This window comes from Lissotriton helveticus, chromosome 2_1 (assembly GCF_964261635.1).
Source record: "Lissotriton helveticus chromosome 2_1, aLisHel1.1, whole genome shotgun sequence".
Lineage (NCBI taxonomy): Eukaryota > Metazoa > Chordata > Amphibia > Caudata > Salamandridae > Lissotriton > Lissotriton helveticus.
The window spans coordinates 525,640,803-525,661,139 of NC_136059.1; the positions used below are offsets into that span (position 1 = coordinate 525,640,803).

A 20,337-nucleotide genomic window follows, 5' to 3' on the forward strand; every position below is an offset into this window, starting at 1 on the left:
TCCTGGTCCAGCTTCGGCAAGATTAGATCACCATCCAACCTCCTAATAACAGGGGTATGACTGCCCAATTGCAGGGATTTGTATCGGACCTTCTTCAGTGGGTAGGACATAACGTCGCTGCAAGACCCTACGGTATCGACCAACACAGATGAATTACAGCTGCCTGCAGTGCTAAGAACTTGAGTACCTACAAGAGGAAGCATCAAGGGGGAGCCAATAGTCAACATTTTACCGCCACCATTCTCACAGTATGTAAACCCCAAGGCAGTATTTAACCTTGCATGACTAGCCTTGAGAGGAGATAACATCACCCCATTATTTGGATTAAGGAGTCAGTCCTGTTCGTTCAGACCGGAAAAAACACCATACCGGTTGAACGTAGGGATTGTCCATTGGGGTAGATGCTCATTATGTCTTAGCCTCGGGCCCCGATGGTTATAAGTGAGGGGCCTATCTACGTACCCATGCATCAAATGATTTGGTCTAAATTGATTAGATTGCGTAGGGCGGGGTTCGTGTAAAGGATAGTTAGATCTTAGAGGGAACATGGTGTGGACACCCTGGTATAGCATTGGCACTAAGGGTGGATGGGGTGTTCTCATCATTAGCGACTGGGGATAGAAGAAAGTTAGGGCCTTGGTGGAAACTCCTCCCCCACTTCCATCGTCAAACCAGTCTTCAATGTGCTTGACTACTCTTGAATCCTTGAAGTTAACAATGATCACATCACCCGTTAAATCCTTAGGTCTTTGACCCAACCAGCCTACCCTTCTAACATGTAATATTTCCCCTTTTAAGTTGGCTGGAAGCGGTCTGTTATTAACGAACCAATGGACAACCTTATTTTTCAGGGTTTGATAATCTTCTACCTTTCCTTTCTCTAATTCAGGCACCCCGGTCAAGATAACTACAAAGGGGGCCGCCTGTGGAGGGAGATCTACATTCCACCTTGGTGCCCTTTGTTTAACAGAATGTAGAGAGGGCCTGTTATCTGCCGACGGAGTAGATCCCCTTTGAACAAGTGTTTTTATTTTTTTTGCCTGTCCAACCCCTGGATTACTCTCTAGATTTACGGGCCTATTAGCTACAATGCTGGAGGGCTTGTTTACCCCCTCAGGTTCAAGGTTTATTATCTTACTTTGCTTTTTCCCTACAAAGGAGGAGGATACAGAAGACCTAGATGGAGGAGCTTTATGCTTACTTGTAATTAGCTCCTTCAACTGATCTGTGTTCCTCTCTAATGAGTTTTCAATTTCCCCTAGTTTTTCTGAGATAATTTTAACCCTGTGTACTAAGGGAAGTGTTAGGGACCTAACAAGAAGATCCATCTTCCCCATAAGTTCTTCTATAATCAGTGAGTAGAACTGTGAGTGGGGGGAGTTATGGGCTAACCCACTTTCTCTGTCAAGTAAATTCGTGCCCACTTGAAAATTTGCCTTCCTCGACGGACTCTCTACTATTTTTGCCGTCTTTGCGCTTCTACCAAACTGTTTATTTCCCCTGCGTTTCCTCTTTTTTTCCTGATTTGACGGAGCAGGTATGCCCTCAAGGGGTGGGGGTATGTTAGAATGATCCTTGCTCACACTATATGTATCCAGAAATGGTTTCTCAACAAGAGCAACAGTCTCAGACATTATAGTAGGAGAGGTTGCCTGATGTTGAGAGCTAAGATCCAAAACAACGGGGGAATTTAAATCTATTAGACAGTTGGAAGTCTCCGACAACTCGTTAAGGATACAGTTGTTAGCAATATCAATGGGGGTGGGAGATGAAATACGATCTTGAAAGATGAGGGGAATATTGTCAGTACTAAATATCTCTGCATCAGCATCCAGAAAACTTTTATTTTGATGTTGTATGGAAGGGGGTACCTTCGGCGGGGAAACTAGGGGTTTCTTTTTTAGGAGATCAATCGAGAAACGGCGCTCCGCACGTTTCTCCGCCAACAACAGTTCTTTGTCAATATCTTTCATTGCTCTGGCAAAATATTTATCCAAAGGGCCAAGTATTGAGACCCCCACAGTGGAAGGCAGAGAATTAGGAACACCTGAAGACATCTTGAAGGATCCAAATATAAAATAAATAATCAAGAAGGAATAACAGGGTAATATGTACTAATCTAGCGTATTTTAAGGACCTAACAATATAATTACCAAATTTAACATACAACACCCCAAAATACGACACAATACCATCAATAGAAAGGGAAATGTCAGAGTCAAGGCATTAGAGAGCAGGCCCAGCCCAGCCTCCTGCAGCCCCTGACGGCCACAGACGGCCCGCCCTTTGCCCGGGCTTAGCCCCGTGCTCCGTCCCGCGCGCGTCCCGCTTTGCGGAGAGCCTGGACTGCTCTAATAGCCCGCGGCAGACAAGGGGCGTGGCCGCTGCGGGAAGAGGCTGCAGGTGTTTCCAATGCCTCGCAGTCCCGCAGCGGTAGAGGAACAATCAGCGGCACTCCCGTGGAGCGGGTGCGGCGCCTGTGCACGTCCGTTAGGAGCCTCAGCAGCAGTGTCAGCAAGACTCCAAGTCCTCCACAAATCCGAAGGTGAGTGGCACCCGCGAAAGGTTATGGTCGTGGCAGGCGAGGGGGTGTGGCCTCTGCGGGAAGAGGCTGCAGGTGTTTCCAATGCCTCGCAGTCCCGTAGCGGTAGAGGAACAATCAGGGGCACTCCCGTGGAGCGGGTGCGGCGCCTGTGCACGGCCGGTAGGAGCCCCAGCAGCAGTGTCAGCAAGACTCCAAGTCCTCCACAAATCCGAAGATGGAAAATATATATCTATAGATGGCCCAGTAGAAGCCTCCGGCTGAAACATGCAGGCCAATTTCTGCTGCATGATGCATTTTTGGGAAATTGCAATGAATTGAAATAAAGGAAGCTTCTCCACATTACAAAGTTGTGCGGCTTGCTTCTTCAGCCTGGAGTTCAATGCAGTGGAGGGAACCGGCTTGGACACAAGTCGCTGTAGCATATGTATGTATTACCTAGTGGCAGACGCCATTAGGTAGTTATAGTTAGGACCATGTTTCCATAAGAAAAACATTTTTGACTGCCTGTAACTTGGGTGCCGTTTGACAAATCTTCACTTGATCTCCAAAACAATGCATCAGTGATTCTTGTTTCACATTGAAACTCTTGGGGTGATCCGTCAAGTGGAAGACAAGCAAAAGGGGGGAGGGGTGAAAAAAAGTGCATTTCCCATTTTAATTCCCATAGAAGCTTTGAACACGACTACTGTCCAAACTGCTGAACGGAATTGCACTAAATTTGGCAGAAAGGTAGATTTGATTACGCAGATCATGGTTTATATTTGGTGTAAATCCGCTCAGTAGTTGTTGAGAAATTTAAGGAAATCCAAATTAAGATATCTACGGTTGCAGCTAATTTGCAAATAATTACATGCTTGTGCAGCCAAATGCAGAGCTCTGATTGTCTGCTAAAACTTCAATCAGGAAGTTTTGGCATCCATCTTGATACTCGGCTTCAGCCGAGTCCCACAAAAAATGGAAAAAAACAAAAAGGTGGCAGGGTACAAATACCCTAACCCCTAGCCTTGCTCCTGGGACTCAGGAAGAGCAAAAAAAGTTATTTTTGTTTTTAATGCTGCACATTAAAGTAAAGTCCACATTTGTAAAGCGCACAATCACCCATAAGGGTCTCTAGGCGCTGGGGGCCGTCGGGAAGATTAAACGAGCTATTGCCCAGAGTCACATGGTGCTGGGCTAACCTGGCGCCGGACCCGGGGATCGAACCGTGGTCCCCAGATTCCAGCATCAGTCGCCCTGGCCGCGGCGCCACACCTCTCCCACATTCACGAAATTTGTGAATTCAGGGAAAAATGAACAAGGGCAGGCACCAGTGATTGTTTTAATTGTAGCCACCAGGTGGGCCATGGGCAATGGGGTTTAATAAAAAAATTGGAGGGGGCACATGGGACCCCTCTCCAAGGGCTTGGAAATGGCCCTGAGACTACCACCAATACAACCACTCTCACACCAACTCATGTAACCAAACACCCATTCAAACAGTCACCTTCTTACCCATACACCCACTTACACTCCCAATCACCTACACTGCCATTCAGATACCCACTAAATCACCCATACGTCACTCACACAACTCGCCCACCCATATAGCCACTCACACACCTATACAAGCACTGACACACCCACTCAGTCACCAATACCGCCATTCACACTGCCACTCACTCACACACACAGCTACTCACACACCATGTTTACACCCATACAGCCAGTCATACTCCAACTCGCACACCCATACAGTCATTCACAAACCCACTCGCACACCCATCCACTTACACACCCATACAGCCGCTCACACACCCAGTCACACACTACCAAAATCACTCACACACCCATACAACCCTCAGACACCCCCTCACACACCTACAGTGCTAGTCAGAAACCCACCCACTCACTCACTAATACAGCTATTCAGAACCCCACTCACTGACTCACCATTACAGTGACTCATAAATGCACTCAAGCACCCATCCAGCCACTCAGACACCCACTCATACACTGATACAGACACATAGCCACTCAGATCACATATGCTAGGAATAGTATCAATCAGTAGTAGTACAACTAGTATAGTAATCTATTAGTATATATATATTCATTGACTCATTGGCAAGATGGCCGCTGTAAGGGAGCCCTAGTGAGGAGCTCCGGGGCTAGGGATCTCCAAAGCTGGATTAAATCCCTGAACATCCCCTAATCACGACCCAACACCAAGCGGAACCATTGCTGGATGATTTGTGCCAATTTATAGCGAAACGAACATAAAAGACGCAAGACGCCGGAGAGAATCAGATACCTGGTCGATGGACAAGGCTGACTCCCCTCCACGGACTCCTCGGACGACCCTCATGATGCGGACCACCAGCTGCACCCACAACGGACACCCCGACAGATGTAAGCGAGCCAGAGGACTCTGAGGAATGATCGGCGGCGGTCTGTAGGCTCCGGTGCCTGTGAACACAGACTGTCCATCTCGGAAGGCGGAGCTGGGAGACCTCGGAGACGGACAAGAAAGGTAGGATCGTCCGCATCCCCAGCGCGGCCCCACCAGTTGGGAACTCCCCGAGACCGCAACTCGCCGAATACAGGCATATGAAAAACGGGGAGATACTGCAACAGTGGAATAACGAGAAGCGGCTCGCCTGTCCTTAAAATGGCGGCCGCATAGGACTACTTCACTCACTATACTCACGCTGGAGGCACAGACAGTGAGAAAGGACTGGCGACCTGAGCCAGGGAAAGAAGACCTCCCTAACCTTACTGAACAGACAGTGAAAAGGGACCAACTAACTTTATAATTGGAATTGAAATAGGACTGGCGCCTGGGCAAGAGAAAGGATACTTCCCAGAACCCACCTAACTCGGTAAAGAAAACTGATAAAGGACTAAGAGAAGCAAGAGAAAGGAGACTTCCCAGAATCCTCCCAATTGATAAAGATACTGGTAAATGACCAAACAAGTTAAGGAGTGGAAAGAAAGAAGGGACCAAGGGAAGTAAAAGGGACCAACCAACTTCAAGAAGAAAAGTAGAAAGAAAGGAAGGACCAAGGAAAGTAAAAAGGGACTAACCAACTTCAAGAGAAAAGAGAGAAAACCCTCCCCCATCTCAGGAAATCATCAGGGAGAATCTTGGCTGACTTCTTGCACTGGTTACTGATCTCCTGACAACCAGCTATCACATTCAGGGATAGTCAATTAATTAATTAATTACTCTTAATCAACCATAATATTTACAAATTACTTATTAGAATAAAGCAGCATAACTAATAAGGATCAACTAACCAAAAGAACCGATTAAAACTGTATTTTGGAAGTCACTTGCACCTACTATATCTTCCACGTATATAAAGGTTTAATATTAAGAGCAAACTATTCCACTAAGGAACTATTACCTCCTCCTCGAAACCATAGGACTTAGTTACTTCATTTATACATCCTCCAGGATACACCAGCTGGGAACTACTCAGTACATAACAATCAATTGGCCCCTGCAGACCCCCAATGTGAAGCGAAAATGGATGGAAGACACCAAGGATCGACTGGGTCCTATGCAAAGAGCATAGAATACCCTGCAACGCTATCCAAAAATGCTGCCAAAAAATTCAAACACAATACTCTGAGAAAAAACCCGGACATACTGTTCTCTGACCCATATTTTGACAGAGTCAAAGGCATCATGATGAATGATCTTATATTCTACACAGACAAAACAGCCAAATGGCGCAACGCCCTTTCAAATATGCTGTTCACTAAATCTATAAAAAACATACCATATGGCACTAAGATAACGACCGCATTAACCAAAAGAAGTAAGACAGAATTATGCATTACTATGTATAAAACGGGAATAGTGCTGATACAAGCAAACAACAGAGAACTCGAGAAATTTGAGATAACTTTCCAAAACTTGAAGGAATACATTGAAAGACCAAACTACCAACATAACTTGACACCACCAGATATCGCACTTGAAAATAACGACTCCAATACTAGAGACACCAATCTAACGGACGGCCATAACAACCAAACTGCTATCACCGAAGATTTAACCGACAACGAGATGGTAATACCAGAGAATGAGATAGAAAGGATAACGCTGTCCACCATTCTTGGAAACAAAGTGAAGAACCAGGCCCCAAGGAAAGTACCGCTGACGCCAACGCACAACTCCACCGCGCCTGAAGAGTGTACCCCAGCTCCAAGCGAGTCCCTCTTTGAAGTTAACGAAATGAACAAGGTAAATGATTTCGACCTCCCCCAGCCTACACCGAATGCTAGACCTGAGTCACATAGATCCCTATCCACAAAAAGACCCCTTACATCCCATAACATAAGTACTAATGGGGACATCTCGAATAGAGCCAGAATTCATAACCAAACTAAGGACACTAAGAAAAGATGTGTGGCAGTGAGAACAGACCATTCACGGAGAAGAGCAAACTGCAATACTCATCCTGCCAGGTCTATCTCACATAAGAAATCATCCCAAACACAGAAAGAAGTCAATGAGCTCCAGAAGCTCGTAGGCAACCTGACACAAAACTCGATGAAAATCTCACAGACAATTGGGAAAATCTGGGAGATGGCGATAAGTACGCACACCAAGGTCTCACATATCCAGAATCTGGTACTCAGACCCAACAGACCTATCAGGACCAAGCCCTTGTCAAATGAAGAAGCTCTGGCCTTACTCAGATCTTATGAACAACCTGCCTGCAGTAGGGAGGAGAAGATCAAAACAGTACCTATTGACTCTAACAGAATGTACAGAAAGAATGACAGGAAAGCAATTCACCAAAATTTACAACATATTCAGCTAACGGCATCCGAATCCGATAGTGAAAAACTCGTTAAATCACAGAAACCCCTGAATTGCCTACTACTTAATTGTCGTTCGGCAACTAAACATGCATCAGACATAGCTGCCCTCATCATTAATAAGGAAATTGACCTGGCCATCCTCACCGAAACATGGCTCAATGAATCATCATCTCCTACCATGGATCTCTTAATACCCCCACAATTTAACATCGTCAGGTTAGATAGACCAAGGAATGTGGGAGGAGGCATAGCTTGCATTCACCGTTCAGAGATCGAGGTCTGCCAATTCCAATCTGACCCCCTAGAATCCTGCGAATACCTTGGTATTAAGGTGAGAACACCAAATAATCAAAGTTGCAACTTGCACGCATTCTACCACCCACCAGGAGAGAACGCAAAGTTCACAGAGCAACTGATGGAGATCATAACGACCAACTCTAATTCGGAGGCCTATAACATATTCCTGGGCGACTTTAACCTCCACTGGGATGACGGCAATGACAAACTGGTCAACTCGCTTAAAGACTTCCTCAGTGAGCTAAAACTTATACAATCATGCAGCCAACCCACTCACTCACATGGAGCGACATTAGACTGGATTATTTCAAGAAAGGATGAGGCATCAATCCTCGCTATAGACCCATGTGATTGGTCTGACCATCACATCATAACATTCGCGATACCTACAATGAAAAAGGGCAGGACCGTGCAACCACGCAATCTCAAGAAACTGATCAGAGACACAAAAGAGGCTAATATTGAACTACTGGTTGAAAGGTGTGAGACAGACCTGAAGCCACCCAACAATAAGCAAAATGTCAATGAGCTGACGGACCACTACTTAACCTCGATTGGTAATATCGTCAATGACACCATGCCCCAAAAACTGAAAAAAGTCTCAGAGAAACCAAAAAATCCTTGGTTTAATGAGTCATTGAATGAGGATAGGCGCAAACTGAGAATGGCCGAAAGGAAATGGAGACAACATCCCTCCTCCCCTGAACTGAAAGCCATCAGAAAAACAAGAAAAGAATATAACAAAAGGATAATCAACTCCAAAAAAGAATTTATCAGATCTGAATTGGACAGTGCCTTAAACAGACCACGAAAGCTCTTCGAGATTTTAAAACAACAGTCAAATAAACTAGCCAAAACGGTTCAAGAGAAGACAAAAACACCCATAAGCTGCGAGGAATTCTCTGCATTCTTCACGGAAAAATCCAAATTGCTAGAAGTTGAACTCACAAATGCAGCAACTAACCTTATGACCCTTCCTCCACCTAAAAATGAGGCCAATGTCTCAGCAGAGGGTCTCCAAACAAAAAATAAGGCAAAATGGGACACATTTGAATTATACGACCAGGGAAAAATCGCCAAAACGCTGGCGGAACTTAGACCGAACAACCACTACCAAGACCCTCTACCGGGAAAGTGTGTAAGAGAAATCAGCCACACTCTAGTTCCGATCTGGACCGATATAATAAATGCCTCACTTGCTCAAGGAACCCTCCCTGACTGCCTAAAAACAGGGCAGGTAATGCCCATCCTCAAAAAACCGACAGCTGACGTAACAGACCCGAACAACTATCGACCAGTGACCAACATCCCTCTACTGGCCAAACTCATTGAGAAATGCGTGCAGGGCCAACTAAGTCAACACATCGCTAAATTTTCGCTACTTGACGATTGCCAATCAGGATTCAGAACAGGGCACAGCACTGAAACTGCGATCCTGCATATCGTTGATGACGCCCTACAAGCCCTAGACCGAAATCAAACATGCTTACTGATCCTCCTAGACCTGTCATCAGCTTTTGACACGGTAAAGCACGAATTGCTAATGACCAGACTACAAGACAGGATGGGTCTGTCCGGAAACGTGCTGAAATGGTTCAATTCTTTCCTACAGAACAGGACGCAGCGATGCCTGGTTAACCAAGCAATCTCCTCCCCGAGCCCCAATGCAATCGGGGTTCCACAAGGCTCAACGCTATCCCCAGATCTATTCAACTTGTATGTAGAACCTCTCACGGAGATCCTTCAAAAATCACAGGTATCCTATCATATGTATGCAGACGACACGCAACTATACATAAAGATCGCCTCCCTTGAGGACATTGACCTAATGAACAGTACACTAAAGAGAGCTTTGCGATGGTTAACAATAAACCATCTGAAACCAAATGCCCAGAAAACAGAATTCCTGCTAATTTCACCGACAAGGAGCCAATCTGAAGTTAAAGAATGAACTAAACTGGTGACGGCGCTAAATTGCACCCCGACCCTAGTTAACTCAGTCAAATCACTTGGAATTACACTAGATGAAAACCTCGACATGAAAGATCATATTAACTCAATGGCCAAGAGCGCCCGCTTCCACTTGAATTACTTAAGAAAAGTGAAACCCTTTATCTCAGAGTCGGATCTAAAACTGGCTATCCAATCACTAGTCATCTCGAGGATCGAATATGGCTGCACCACATTAGCGGGTCTACCGAAAACATCCACTGCACCACTAAAAGCCTGCCTCAATGCAGCGGCTAGACTCATTACGGGAACGAGAAAATTCGATCACATATCCCCGCACCTGAAAGCACTAAACTGGCTACCTTACGAGGCCAGAATTCAAATGAAGATGGCCTGTATTACACATAAAGCGGTTCACTACAACATGCCTAGATACCTAGCCAAGAAACTTAAGCTATCAGGGGGTAACAGAACAACCAGAAGCGCAAAAGAGTTACTACTACGACCAGCCTTTTTCCACAAGAAAAAGACCTACAACCGAGCATTCTCTGGAGCCGCCCCCAGAATCTGGAACTCACTCCCTCCAAACATCAGGACGATTCAAAATACAATGACATTCAAACGAGAACTGAAGAGCCACTTGATGAGTAAATACCCTACATAGAAAATTAAGATTACTGGGACGATCACTTACAATAATAGAGGGTTGTTCCCCGTCATGAAAAATGACTGTTGCCGTGTTCAAGCTGAGGCCAGACACCTATAACTATATCTCACAGACAAACTTTATAACCGCTACCTCACTGTATTTATCTATCCATTTTATCCTTGAGATGCACTGGAATGCCTTATAACCCTACCCCACCGAGCTAGGTTTGCTATTCCGACCCGAGCCAAGCCTGCTCGACATCTAATGCTAATTGCGCAGACAATAGGAGTGTATATATCTAATCACGTCCTTACAGTACACTGCCTTCTACCTCATATCTATTTGTTATTATTAATGCTATTATAATGTCTATATGTAATTTCTTTCCGTGTTAAGCATCTACTGCTAATTGCACAGACAATAGGAATATATATATCTAATCACATCTTTAGAGTACATTGCCTTCTACCTCATATCTATTTGTTATTATCAATGCTTTTATAATGTCTATATGTAATCTCTTTCCTTGTTAAGCGCTCTGATACCCACGGGTCTTGTCCGCGCTATACAAAACTCTATAAATAAATAAATAAATATATATATATATATATATATATATAAATAAATATATATATATATATATATATACACATATATAGCACTCAAACTCTTAGATAACACTTACACTCATTTGATGATAACATAACATGTATGTTTGTAAAGTGCATGTTCACCCCTAACGGGGTATCTTGGGACTGAATAACAGATGTTTTTTGTTACCCAACTCAATGGTACTCATTTTATCAACCTCAGAAAAGATGTGAGGCTGAGTGGACCCACTGGGATTTGAACCTGTGACCATGAGATCAAACACAGGCCCCTGCAGTGGATGCATTAGTCCACTAAGCCACCAGGCCCAGCTTGATGATGGCATCAGTGATGTCACTGACCATGTCATGAGTGGTGTAATATGTGAGGTCATAAGCAGTCATTGCAGGGGGGTAAGTTATCATTAGCTCAGGTAAGTATAACTGCTGAATTTCACTGGTATTGTGTGAGTGAAAACTGAGGCTAACAATCTGTAACCTTAGTTTTTTCAGTGAATACATTTATATATTCACTGAAAAAACAAAGGGTACAGGGATGTTATAGTTAGGCTCAGATTTCACTCATACAAAACCAGTGAAATCCAGCAGTTATAATTAGCTGAGCTAACTATAACGTACGCCCCCGCAAAGTACTGCTTATGACCTCACATATTACATCTCTCATGACATGGTCAGTGACATCACGGATGACATTACTAATGACATCATCCAGTGAGTGTATTTTCAAGGAGTTTATGATTGTTAAACACATATGCTTTAGCACTACAAAAGTTACATTAGTATACTAGGTGTACTACTAAAGAGTGATACTACTTCTATCATATATTATGTGAATGACTGTGTGTAAGCATGTGTGAGTGACTGTTTGGGTATGTGAGTGGCTCTATGGGTGAATAAGTGGGTGTGTGATTTGCTATGTAGGTGATTGAGTGGCTGTGTGAGTGGCTGTATTGGTTAGTGAGTAGGTGTATCAGTGGCCTGTGGGTGATTGAGCAGCTGTGTGAGTGGCTGTATGAGTGGGTGACTGGATGTGTGAGTGCCTGTAACGCTGAGTGAGTGGGTGTCTGAATGGCTGAATGAGTGAGTGCTTGGGTGTATACGTTTTTATATGGGTGAGTGATTGGCTATTAGAGTGGGTGTTTCGATTAAGTGAATTGGTGTGCGAATGGCTGCATTGGAGAGTGAGTGTCTGTGTCAATGGCTGTATGGGTGAGTGAGCAGATGTGGGAGCGCTTCTATGGATGTGTGAATGGAACATGGTTGTGAGTGAGTGTTGAGTGCTTGTATGGGTGAGTGAGTGGCTATATTGAGAGACTGTATGGGTGAGTGAGTGAATGAGTGTGTAGCTTTATGGGTGAGTGTGTGTGTGGTTGTGTGGGTGAGTGATTGAGTATATGAGTAGCTGTCAGGATGAGCGATTGGCTGTCTGGGTGCCTGTATGAATGACTGAGTGGGTAAGCTAGGGGCTTTATGGGTAAGTGAATATAAATGTCTGAGTGCCTGTGTGGGTGAGTGACTGAATGTGTGAGTGGCTCCATGGGTGTATGAGTGGGTGTGTAAATGACTGTATGAATGAGTGAGTGGGTACATGAGTGTGTGTAAAGGTGAGTGACTAGTTATATGAGTAGCTGTAAGGGTGAGTGGGTGTATGAATGGCTTATGAGTGAGTGAGTGAGTAGGTATGTGAGTGGCAGTATGGTTGACTAAGTGGTTGTGTGTGTACTTGTATAGGTCTGTGAATGGATATGTGAGTGGTTGTGTGGCTATGTGAGTAGGTTTATGAGAGGTTGTAAGGGTTGTGAGTTAGTGTGTAAGTGGTTCTGTGGATGATGTAATCAGTGGTCATTAGTGATATCATTTGAGATGTCATCAGTGATGTCACTGACCATGTCATGAATGATGTAATAAGTGAGGTCTTAAGCAGTGTATTGTGGGGGCAAAAGTTATAGTTAGCTCTGCTAACTATAACTGCTAAATTTCACTGGTTTTGTATGAATGAAATCTGAGCGTAACTATATAGTCCCTGTAAACTTTGTGAATTTCTATGGTTTTAACTAATTATGTTTCCTAACTGTAACATCCCTGCAACTTTTGTTTTTTTCATTAAGTTTCTAAGATTTGTTTAATTCAATTTCCTACCCATAATGTCGCTGTAGCCTTTGTTTTTCAGTGAATATCTATGTTTTTTAATATGATTTCCTAACTGTAACATTTAAGAGTAAGTGTGTGAGTGAGTGGATGAGTGTCTAGGTGGGTGTGTGAGTGGGAGCATGTGAGTCAGAGTGGGTCTGAGAGTGTCTGAGTGGATTTGCGAGTGCCCCATGAACATGTCAGTCAGTATGTGAGTGACTTCATGAGTGTCTGAGTGGGTCTATGAGTGGGTACATGAATCTCTGAGTGGGTTATAAGTGGGTGTGTGAGTCTCTGAGTGGATCTGTGAGTGGATGAGAGAGCATGAGTGATTCTGTAAATGGATGAATGAGTGTCTGACTGGGTCTGAGAGTTGGTTCCTGAGTGCTTGAGAGGGTCTGCTTGTTCTCTACTCATCTTATACGCTTTTCTGCTCACTTCTGACCTTTATTATACCTCTTTCTACTCATTTCTGACCTCTATTTTGCTACTTTCTGCTAATTCCTGACCTCTATTTTGCCTCATTCTGCTAATTTCTGAACTCTATTTGACCTCTTTCTGCCTGTTTCTGATCTCTATGTTGTCTCTTTCTGCTCGTTGCTGGCCATTATCCTGCCTCTTTCTGGCCTTCTTTTTCCTTTTTCTGCTTGGTGCTGATCTCTGTTTTGCCTCTTTCTGCTCATTGCTTACCTTTATTTTCCCTCGTTATGCTCGATTCAGGCCTTTATACTGCCTCTTTCTACTTGATTCAGACCTTTATCTTGCCTCTTTCTGCTCGCTGCTGATCTTTATTTTGCCTCTTTCTGTTCATTGCTGACCTTTATTCTGCCTCTTGCTGCTCGATTCTGACCTCTATTTTGCCTCAATCTGCTTGTTGCTGACACTTATTCTGGCTTTTTCAGCTAGTTTCTGACTTCTATTTTGCCTTTTTCTGCTTGTTGCTGACCTTCATTTGGCTTCTTTCTGCTCATTGCTGACCTTTATGTGGCCTGTTTCTGCTCGTTTCTGACTTTTATCCTGCCTCTTTCTACTTGTTTCTCACCTTTATCTTGCCTCTTTCTGCTCGTTGCTCACCTTTATTCTGCCTAGTTCTGCTCAATTCTCACTTTTATTTTGCCTTTTGATGCTCTTTACTCACCTTTAGTCAGCCTCTTTCTGCTAGTTTCTCTCCTTTATTTTGCTTCTTGCTGCTGGTTACTGACCTCTATTTTGCCTCTTTCTGCTTGTTTCTCCCTTTTATTTTGCATCTTGCTGGTCGTTTCTCACCTTTATCTACCTCTTTCTGCTTGTTTCTCACCTTTATTTTGCCTCTTTCTGCTCATTGCTTACCTTTATTTAGCCTGTGTCTGCTCGTTTCTCTCCTTTATCTTGCCTCTTTCTGCTTGTTGCTGACCTTTATTCTGCCTCTTTTTGTTTTTTCTGACGTTTAGTCTGCCTCTTTCTGCTCCCTTCTGACCTTTATTTTGCCTCTTTCTGTAATTTTCAATGGGACTGTGAGGGAGCCTAAAGCTCCTGTGGTTTCTGCCGGCTCCCTCCCTGGGAGTGGAGGTCCCCAGGGCCATGTATGACTCCAGGAGGGAAGCCGGGCGTCCCCCTCCTTCTATTTGCACGGGCCTCCCTGGGGATGGGTGGTCCCCGGGGCCAAGAACAGGTCGTGTGGGGGGCCGAATGCCCCCCTCCACCTTATAAAACAAGAAAGCCCTGGGGAGGTGGTGGTCCTCGAGCATGGGTGGGTCAGCGCAGCCCCGCACCATATTTACATAAGCTCTAGGGAAGTGGTGGTCGCCGGGGCCCGAGGGAGTCTCCACAGCCCCCCACACCATGTTTATAATTAAAGCCCCAGGGAGGTGTTGGTCCCAGGGGGCTCTGTGCAGCCCCACAATTAAAATTGGCATTAGCCCCAGGGAGGTGGTGGTCCCCAGGGCATTATGAAGCCCTTGGATGGGTGCCCGATGTGTCCCCTCCAGTTTTATAAAAATAAACTCTGCATGCTCCTGGGACTTGGCCCACCCGGGGGCTTTAGTATAAACAAGCGCTGGAGCTTGCGCTTTGCTATTTTTTTCATTTTTGCTGCTAACTCAGGAATTTTGTGAATTTTTAGCACTTTTTTTTCTCTTAATGTTTTTTTGCACTGCCGGGATCACTCTGGAGCCCCAAGACCAAGGATTGGGGGTCAGGATATTCCTACCCTATCCCCTTTTCTTTTTCTTTACAATTTTTTGTGGGACTCGGCTGAAGCCAAGTCCTAAAATGGCTGCCAACACTTCCTAGTTGAAGTGTTTGCAGCCAATCAGAGCCATGCACTTCCCTGCAGAGCTTGTTCTTATTCACAAATTAGCTGCAATCCCAGATATCAAAATTTGGATTTCCTTAAATTTCTCAACAACCACTGAATGGATTTACACCGCATAACTGAAAGCGTGATCTGCAAACGAAAATCCACCTTCTTGCCAAATTTGGTGTAATCCCGTCCAGTTGTTCGGGCTGCAGTTGTGGCTAAAGCTCCTACGGGAATTAACATGTGAAACACTTTTTTTTAGGCTCCCACTAGACGGAGCACCCTGAAACTTTCCATGCACAAGACGAGCTATGACATTTTATTTTTGGAAACTTTTGTGAAGATTCATCAAACAACACCAAAGATGTAGGCAAGTCAATAAACGCTTTTTCTATGGAAACATGGTCTTAACTATAGCTCTCTACCGGCGCCTGCCAGTAGGTTATATATATTCCTCCAGGTATGGAGGACAAATAAAATTGTCTGTGAATTCATATCACAAGATATAAGACCGTGAAACAAAAAAGTGACCAAATCCTTAGAAGCCATTCTTCTAAAAACCGTGCGAATAGCCACGAGGAGGTTTTAAATGGTCGAATAGTATTCATGAGAGCACACATTTCTAGACAACCCAAGAATCCAGAGCTTCCTGCCTTGGACATTGACTGCTACCACAGTTTATCACTAAGACCCAGCTGTCTCTTGCACTGTGGGCATTTTTTGAGGGGTACCCTGGAAACTGTGTTCAAGATAGCATAATGCTAAGTGACATAGCTTACGAAATGACACAGGTTCAACCGAGAGACACACCGAACATTAAACTGTAGATAGTGGGAACTTTATGAGATTTCAACCTAAACCATCATTTAGCTTGAGAAGACGGAAAAACACTAGTCAAAAGATAACTTTTCATGTCAGAAGAATTCTATGCCGAGAACTGTACAGACATAAGTCCCTGATTTTAATCTGTTGCTAATTATGTATGTCTAAAACCTCGGTCCTGCATAATAGGCGCAAATATTTTTTCGGAACTAACCCCCAGATTCATCAAAGTCCTGTTTTGCGAGTCCTTAATAGCGAATATTAAGGAATCGCTATTAAAGACTCGCAAAACGGGATGCATGTAGAAATCGCAATATTTTTTGCGATTTCTACTGCTTCCTTATTTGCGATTCGCTAATTGCGAATCGCAAATAAGGAATGGCTTTCCCATTCATTCCTATGGGCCTAAAGGCCCATAGGAATGAATGGGGAGTCATTCCTTATTTGCTATTCGCAATTAGCGAATCGCAAATAAGGAAGCGATTTCAAGGGTGCCAAGGTGTCCAAAGGACACCCTGTAGCACCCCTGAAATGGTAATGTACTCTGGTGTTGCGCACACACATGTCCAAAGGACATGTGTGTGTAACATACGACTTAGAAAAATGCACTAAAGTGCATTTTTCTAAGTTTTCGCTATTTACCACGTAGTTAGACTTCGCGGTAAATAGCGGCCCCAGATTGCGAATTCGCAATTTTAAATTGGTACATGAATTGCATTTAAGGAATCTCAAATTGAGATTCCTTAAATGCAATTATTTGCGATTTCTGGTTTGCGATTTTTGCATTTGGGATGATGAATCCCAAATGCAAAAATAGCGCTCGCAAAGGGCCAGATTCTCAGAATCTGGCCCTTTGCGAGCCGATTTTGGCTTGATGAATGTCCACATAAATGCACTATGTTGCCGTCTGTTTCCAATATCCTTTAATGCCATGTTTTTATAATTTGATCTGTGTTCAGGGGAAATGTTTGTGGCAAACGCAAATAAATTCAATCATAGTTTGTGATAAACTCGTGTTTCTTAAATGTGAAGCTCGGCGCGCCTCAACCCAAGCGGCGTTGAGCAGCGCGTATTATTTTTTCATAAATAAGGCACGCGCTCTTTTACTTACCTCCACGCAGGTCTTCTCAGCGACTGAAACTTCCTGTTTCGAGGCCTCAAACCCGAGGTGGACAGCCAGGGCCAGGGCGAGGAGACATTTGCCGAGAGCCATCGAAAAGAAATCTCGCACCACCACTGCAATTAGCAGTTTGTGCCTAGTGTAACATTGCGTCCAGCTTCGGTGCAGCGTCTGGTATCGGAGGTACCAACAAAGTTGAAGAAAAAGCAGAAGCAAGCAATGCCACTGAAAGCAGAGATCTGAAACCGTAACTGGGAGTAATATGCTAATTTATTTCAGCAGAAGGGCATTAAAAACTGTCCACAGGATTTTTATTGTCAGGTGCTATAAAATCCTAATTAGAATGTAATTTTCGGACCAAGTTTTAATCGTAGACCAAGTTTCTTTCTGTCTAAAAGTTGTTCTTGTTTTCCAAATGTTATGAACAAAGAGTGTGATTCGCAGATAAACACGTTGTTTATGGGTGTTGCTGGTAGCCATGATCAGTTCTGGGCTAGGGGTTTTAATGGTAAACCGTGTATACGAGGAAAATCACTTTATCTTAAAACATTCTCCAGAGCATCGTCCTCGCGTGAATACATCTTTTTCTGGAGTAACGGCGTTCACAGTAGGCTTACCTTTCAAGGACAGAGTGGCATTTACACGTTAATCAAGTGGACTGCCGTGTGTGGCCGCACCTCATTACCCTGCTCAGGAAGTCAGCGGAGCAGGGCGTTGGCTGCCCACCAAGGGACATCTTTATGTGGTTAGTGGAGAAGTTAGCAGAGCATTCAGGACATCTGCCCTACATGACCCCTCTGGAGCACCTGCATTAACATGGCCTGGAGGCACGTCATGCTTTGTGATAACGTACTGGACTTTACCCAACTTGCTTATTTATGAATAGTGGTATAAATGAACCCACCAAATGGGCAATGCTATAAACGACGTCATAATCACAATGCAGCAAGATGGGGGCTGAGAACTTATGGTATTGATCAAATGCCTAGATCAATTCAAGCCAAAGTAGCAGGATGAAACCTACAGCCTAAACAGAAATGGCAATCTATGAGTCGGCTGGTGGAGCTGCAAGCACACATAAAATGCCACCTGTTCAGTTTGGAAAACGTTTCTGCAGCCGCAAACACTGTGAAGTAGGCAAGGCATGACAACATACTGTATGCTCATGGTGCACTATAACTAGACCACGTGCGGCATGGAACACAGAAGTTTGCCACTGTGCTGAAATCTGACCTTCCATGCTACACATTGGCCATGTGGCTGTCAAGGTACATGCGGTCACCTATCCACCATGCCAGGTATCAGACCTGTAGAGCATATGCATGTCACTGTAAGAAGCAACGTTGTACAGTTTAGGGAGCATCACATCAGGTCTTAAGCCTTAGCCTACATGTGAGTGTCCCATTCCTTGATTCAAGATTGGTCTAAAATTGTCATTGATGCACATACAGGCTGTTAGAAATTGAGTTACTGTTTGAGGGGGGTAAAACTCTACTCCAGTAGCAACCAGAATCTGTCAGAGTGGAACACAAGCAAACCTCAATTTAACCTGTGCTTAACCATCTGGTAGTTTGGCACAAAGCAGTTAGGTCTACCTTAGAGTAAAGAATGTATGCAGCATTTGAAACAGTAATAATGTGAAAACACAACACAAGAAAAATGCTGCACCAATTTAGAAAATTAGAGTTAATTAAAAAAAAATCTTTGCTACCAAAACGCCAAAATACCCAATCTCCAGACCCACAAATATGCAATATTTAAATATTTAAGTTAAAAGAGTGCCTAAAAGCACAAAGCATCAACTGTGGCTATCTGGTCGCGCCAGAGTGAGACAAAGTCACAAGTTCAGGCTGACCACGATGGAGTGTAGGCTGGAAATAGGGACCAAGTTAGGCCAGCTGAAAAAAGAATCCTAAATCCTGGTTTGCAGAGCATTGCAAGATTCCACGTCGAGAATGCGTTGTGCAGCAGCGGTTCTGATAAAGCTACAGGATTGCGATGTGGAGTCCTGTGACGTTATTGTTAACACATCGAATTTGGGCTCCTCCTTTCTTGCCCTCTGCAATGGAAGTTTGTAGGTGCCTGAGAAATACAAGGAGTTAGGCTCAATTACAATTTCATAATCACAGTCCATTTGACCACACAGTAAAACTCTGAGTCGGAAGATGGGATTAAGTATGGATCTCTTACACATTCAAAGCCAAGCTGATATAAATCAGTTGCAGAAACACAGTATGAAAATAAAAAATCACAAATGGAATTCCAAAACGTTGGGCAAAATGTATCTTTAATAACAGAAAGAAAATGAGGAATTCTGTAGATGTAATACAAAGTCTGATAATTAGATTGAATTAGATTGAAAGTTTCGATCCTACTGCCAATACATTAGGTTGTCTAAGAACATCTATTAAGCTCTATTCTAAACTAGGGAGCAGGGAAATCCTATTTAAGTCAGGGAAGCAAAAAGGTGTCAGCATAGCAGAACCTCTGTAGAAGTTCTCTAAAGGGAAAGAATATTGTATAACATGAAGCCAAACAACAGAGATTTTGCAAAGAGGCCTGTACCTCTCAAAGTCTAAAACGGATCTGAATAAAACCATTGTCAATTATACCTATAAAAGAACCTTAGAGAATTTGATATCCCATGTCTCATTATTTTCCACCTTCAAACAATAAATCTTGGCAACTACACTCGAGAATTCTTTCCTTTGGTCCGCACATTAGAACATCCTTGGATTCCTCCCATCTCCCCCATTTTGCATGGAAAGTAGTCCTCCATTTGTTAAGGGTTCTTATTCTTGCCAAAAATACTCCTTCCGAACCCCACTATCTCTTTCACACAATATGCTTTCTTTATTCATTAGATGATATGACTGCACCTGCAGAGGAGAGAAAACATGGCATCCAAAGCAAATGTTCACATTATAGGTGATATATTGGAAAACCCAAATGCTTAAGTCCTTTGGTCAATTTAGTGTGGCAAGCATGAATGTATGACATTACAATGCATACATTTACAACGCATGCCTTTACAATGCAGTTTTTACACTGCAACATCCCTTACAATGCATACATTTACATCGCATGCCACTCCAACACATTTTTTAAAACTACATTTACAAC

At 43.7% G+C, this 20,337-nt stretch overlaps 1 protein-coding gene across 1 annotated transcript in view; it reads right to left on the reverse strand.

Moving 5' to 3' along the window:
* The window catches only part of CD180 (CD180 molecule), an 82,023-nt gene extending 64,707 nt beyond the window's left edge, over positions 1 to 17,316 (reverse strand). The window contains exon 1 of the mRNA XM_078677310.1: positions 17,206 to 17,316. Within this exon, the coding sequence (XP_078533436.1) occupies positions 17,206 to 17,307 (102 nt within the window). The 5' untranslated portion in view covers positions 17,308 to 17,316. The remainder of the gene's footprint in view (positions 1 to 17,205) is intronic.
* Positions 17,317 to 20,337: the final 3,021 nt, after the last annotated feature.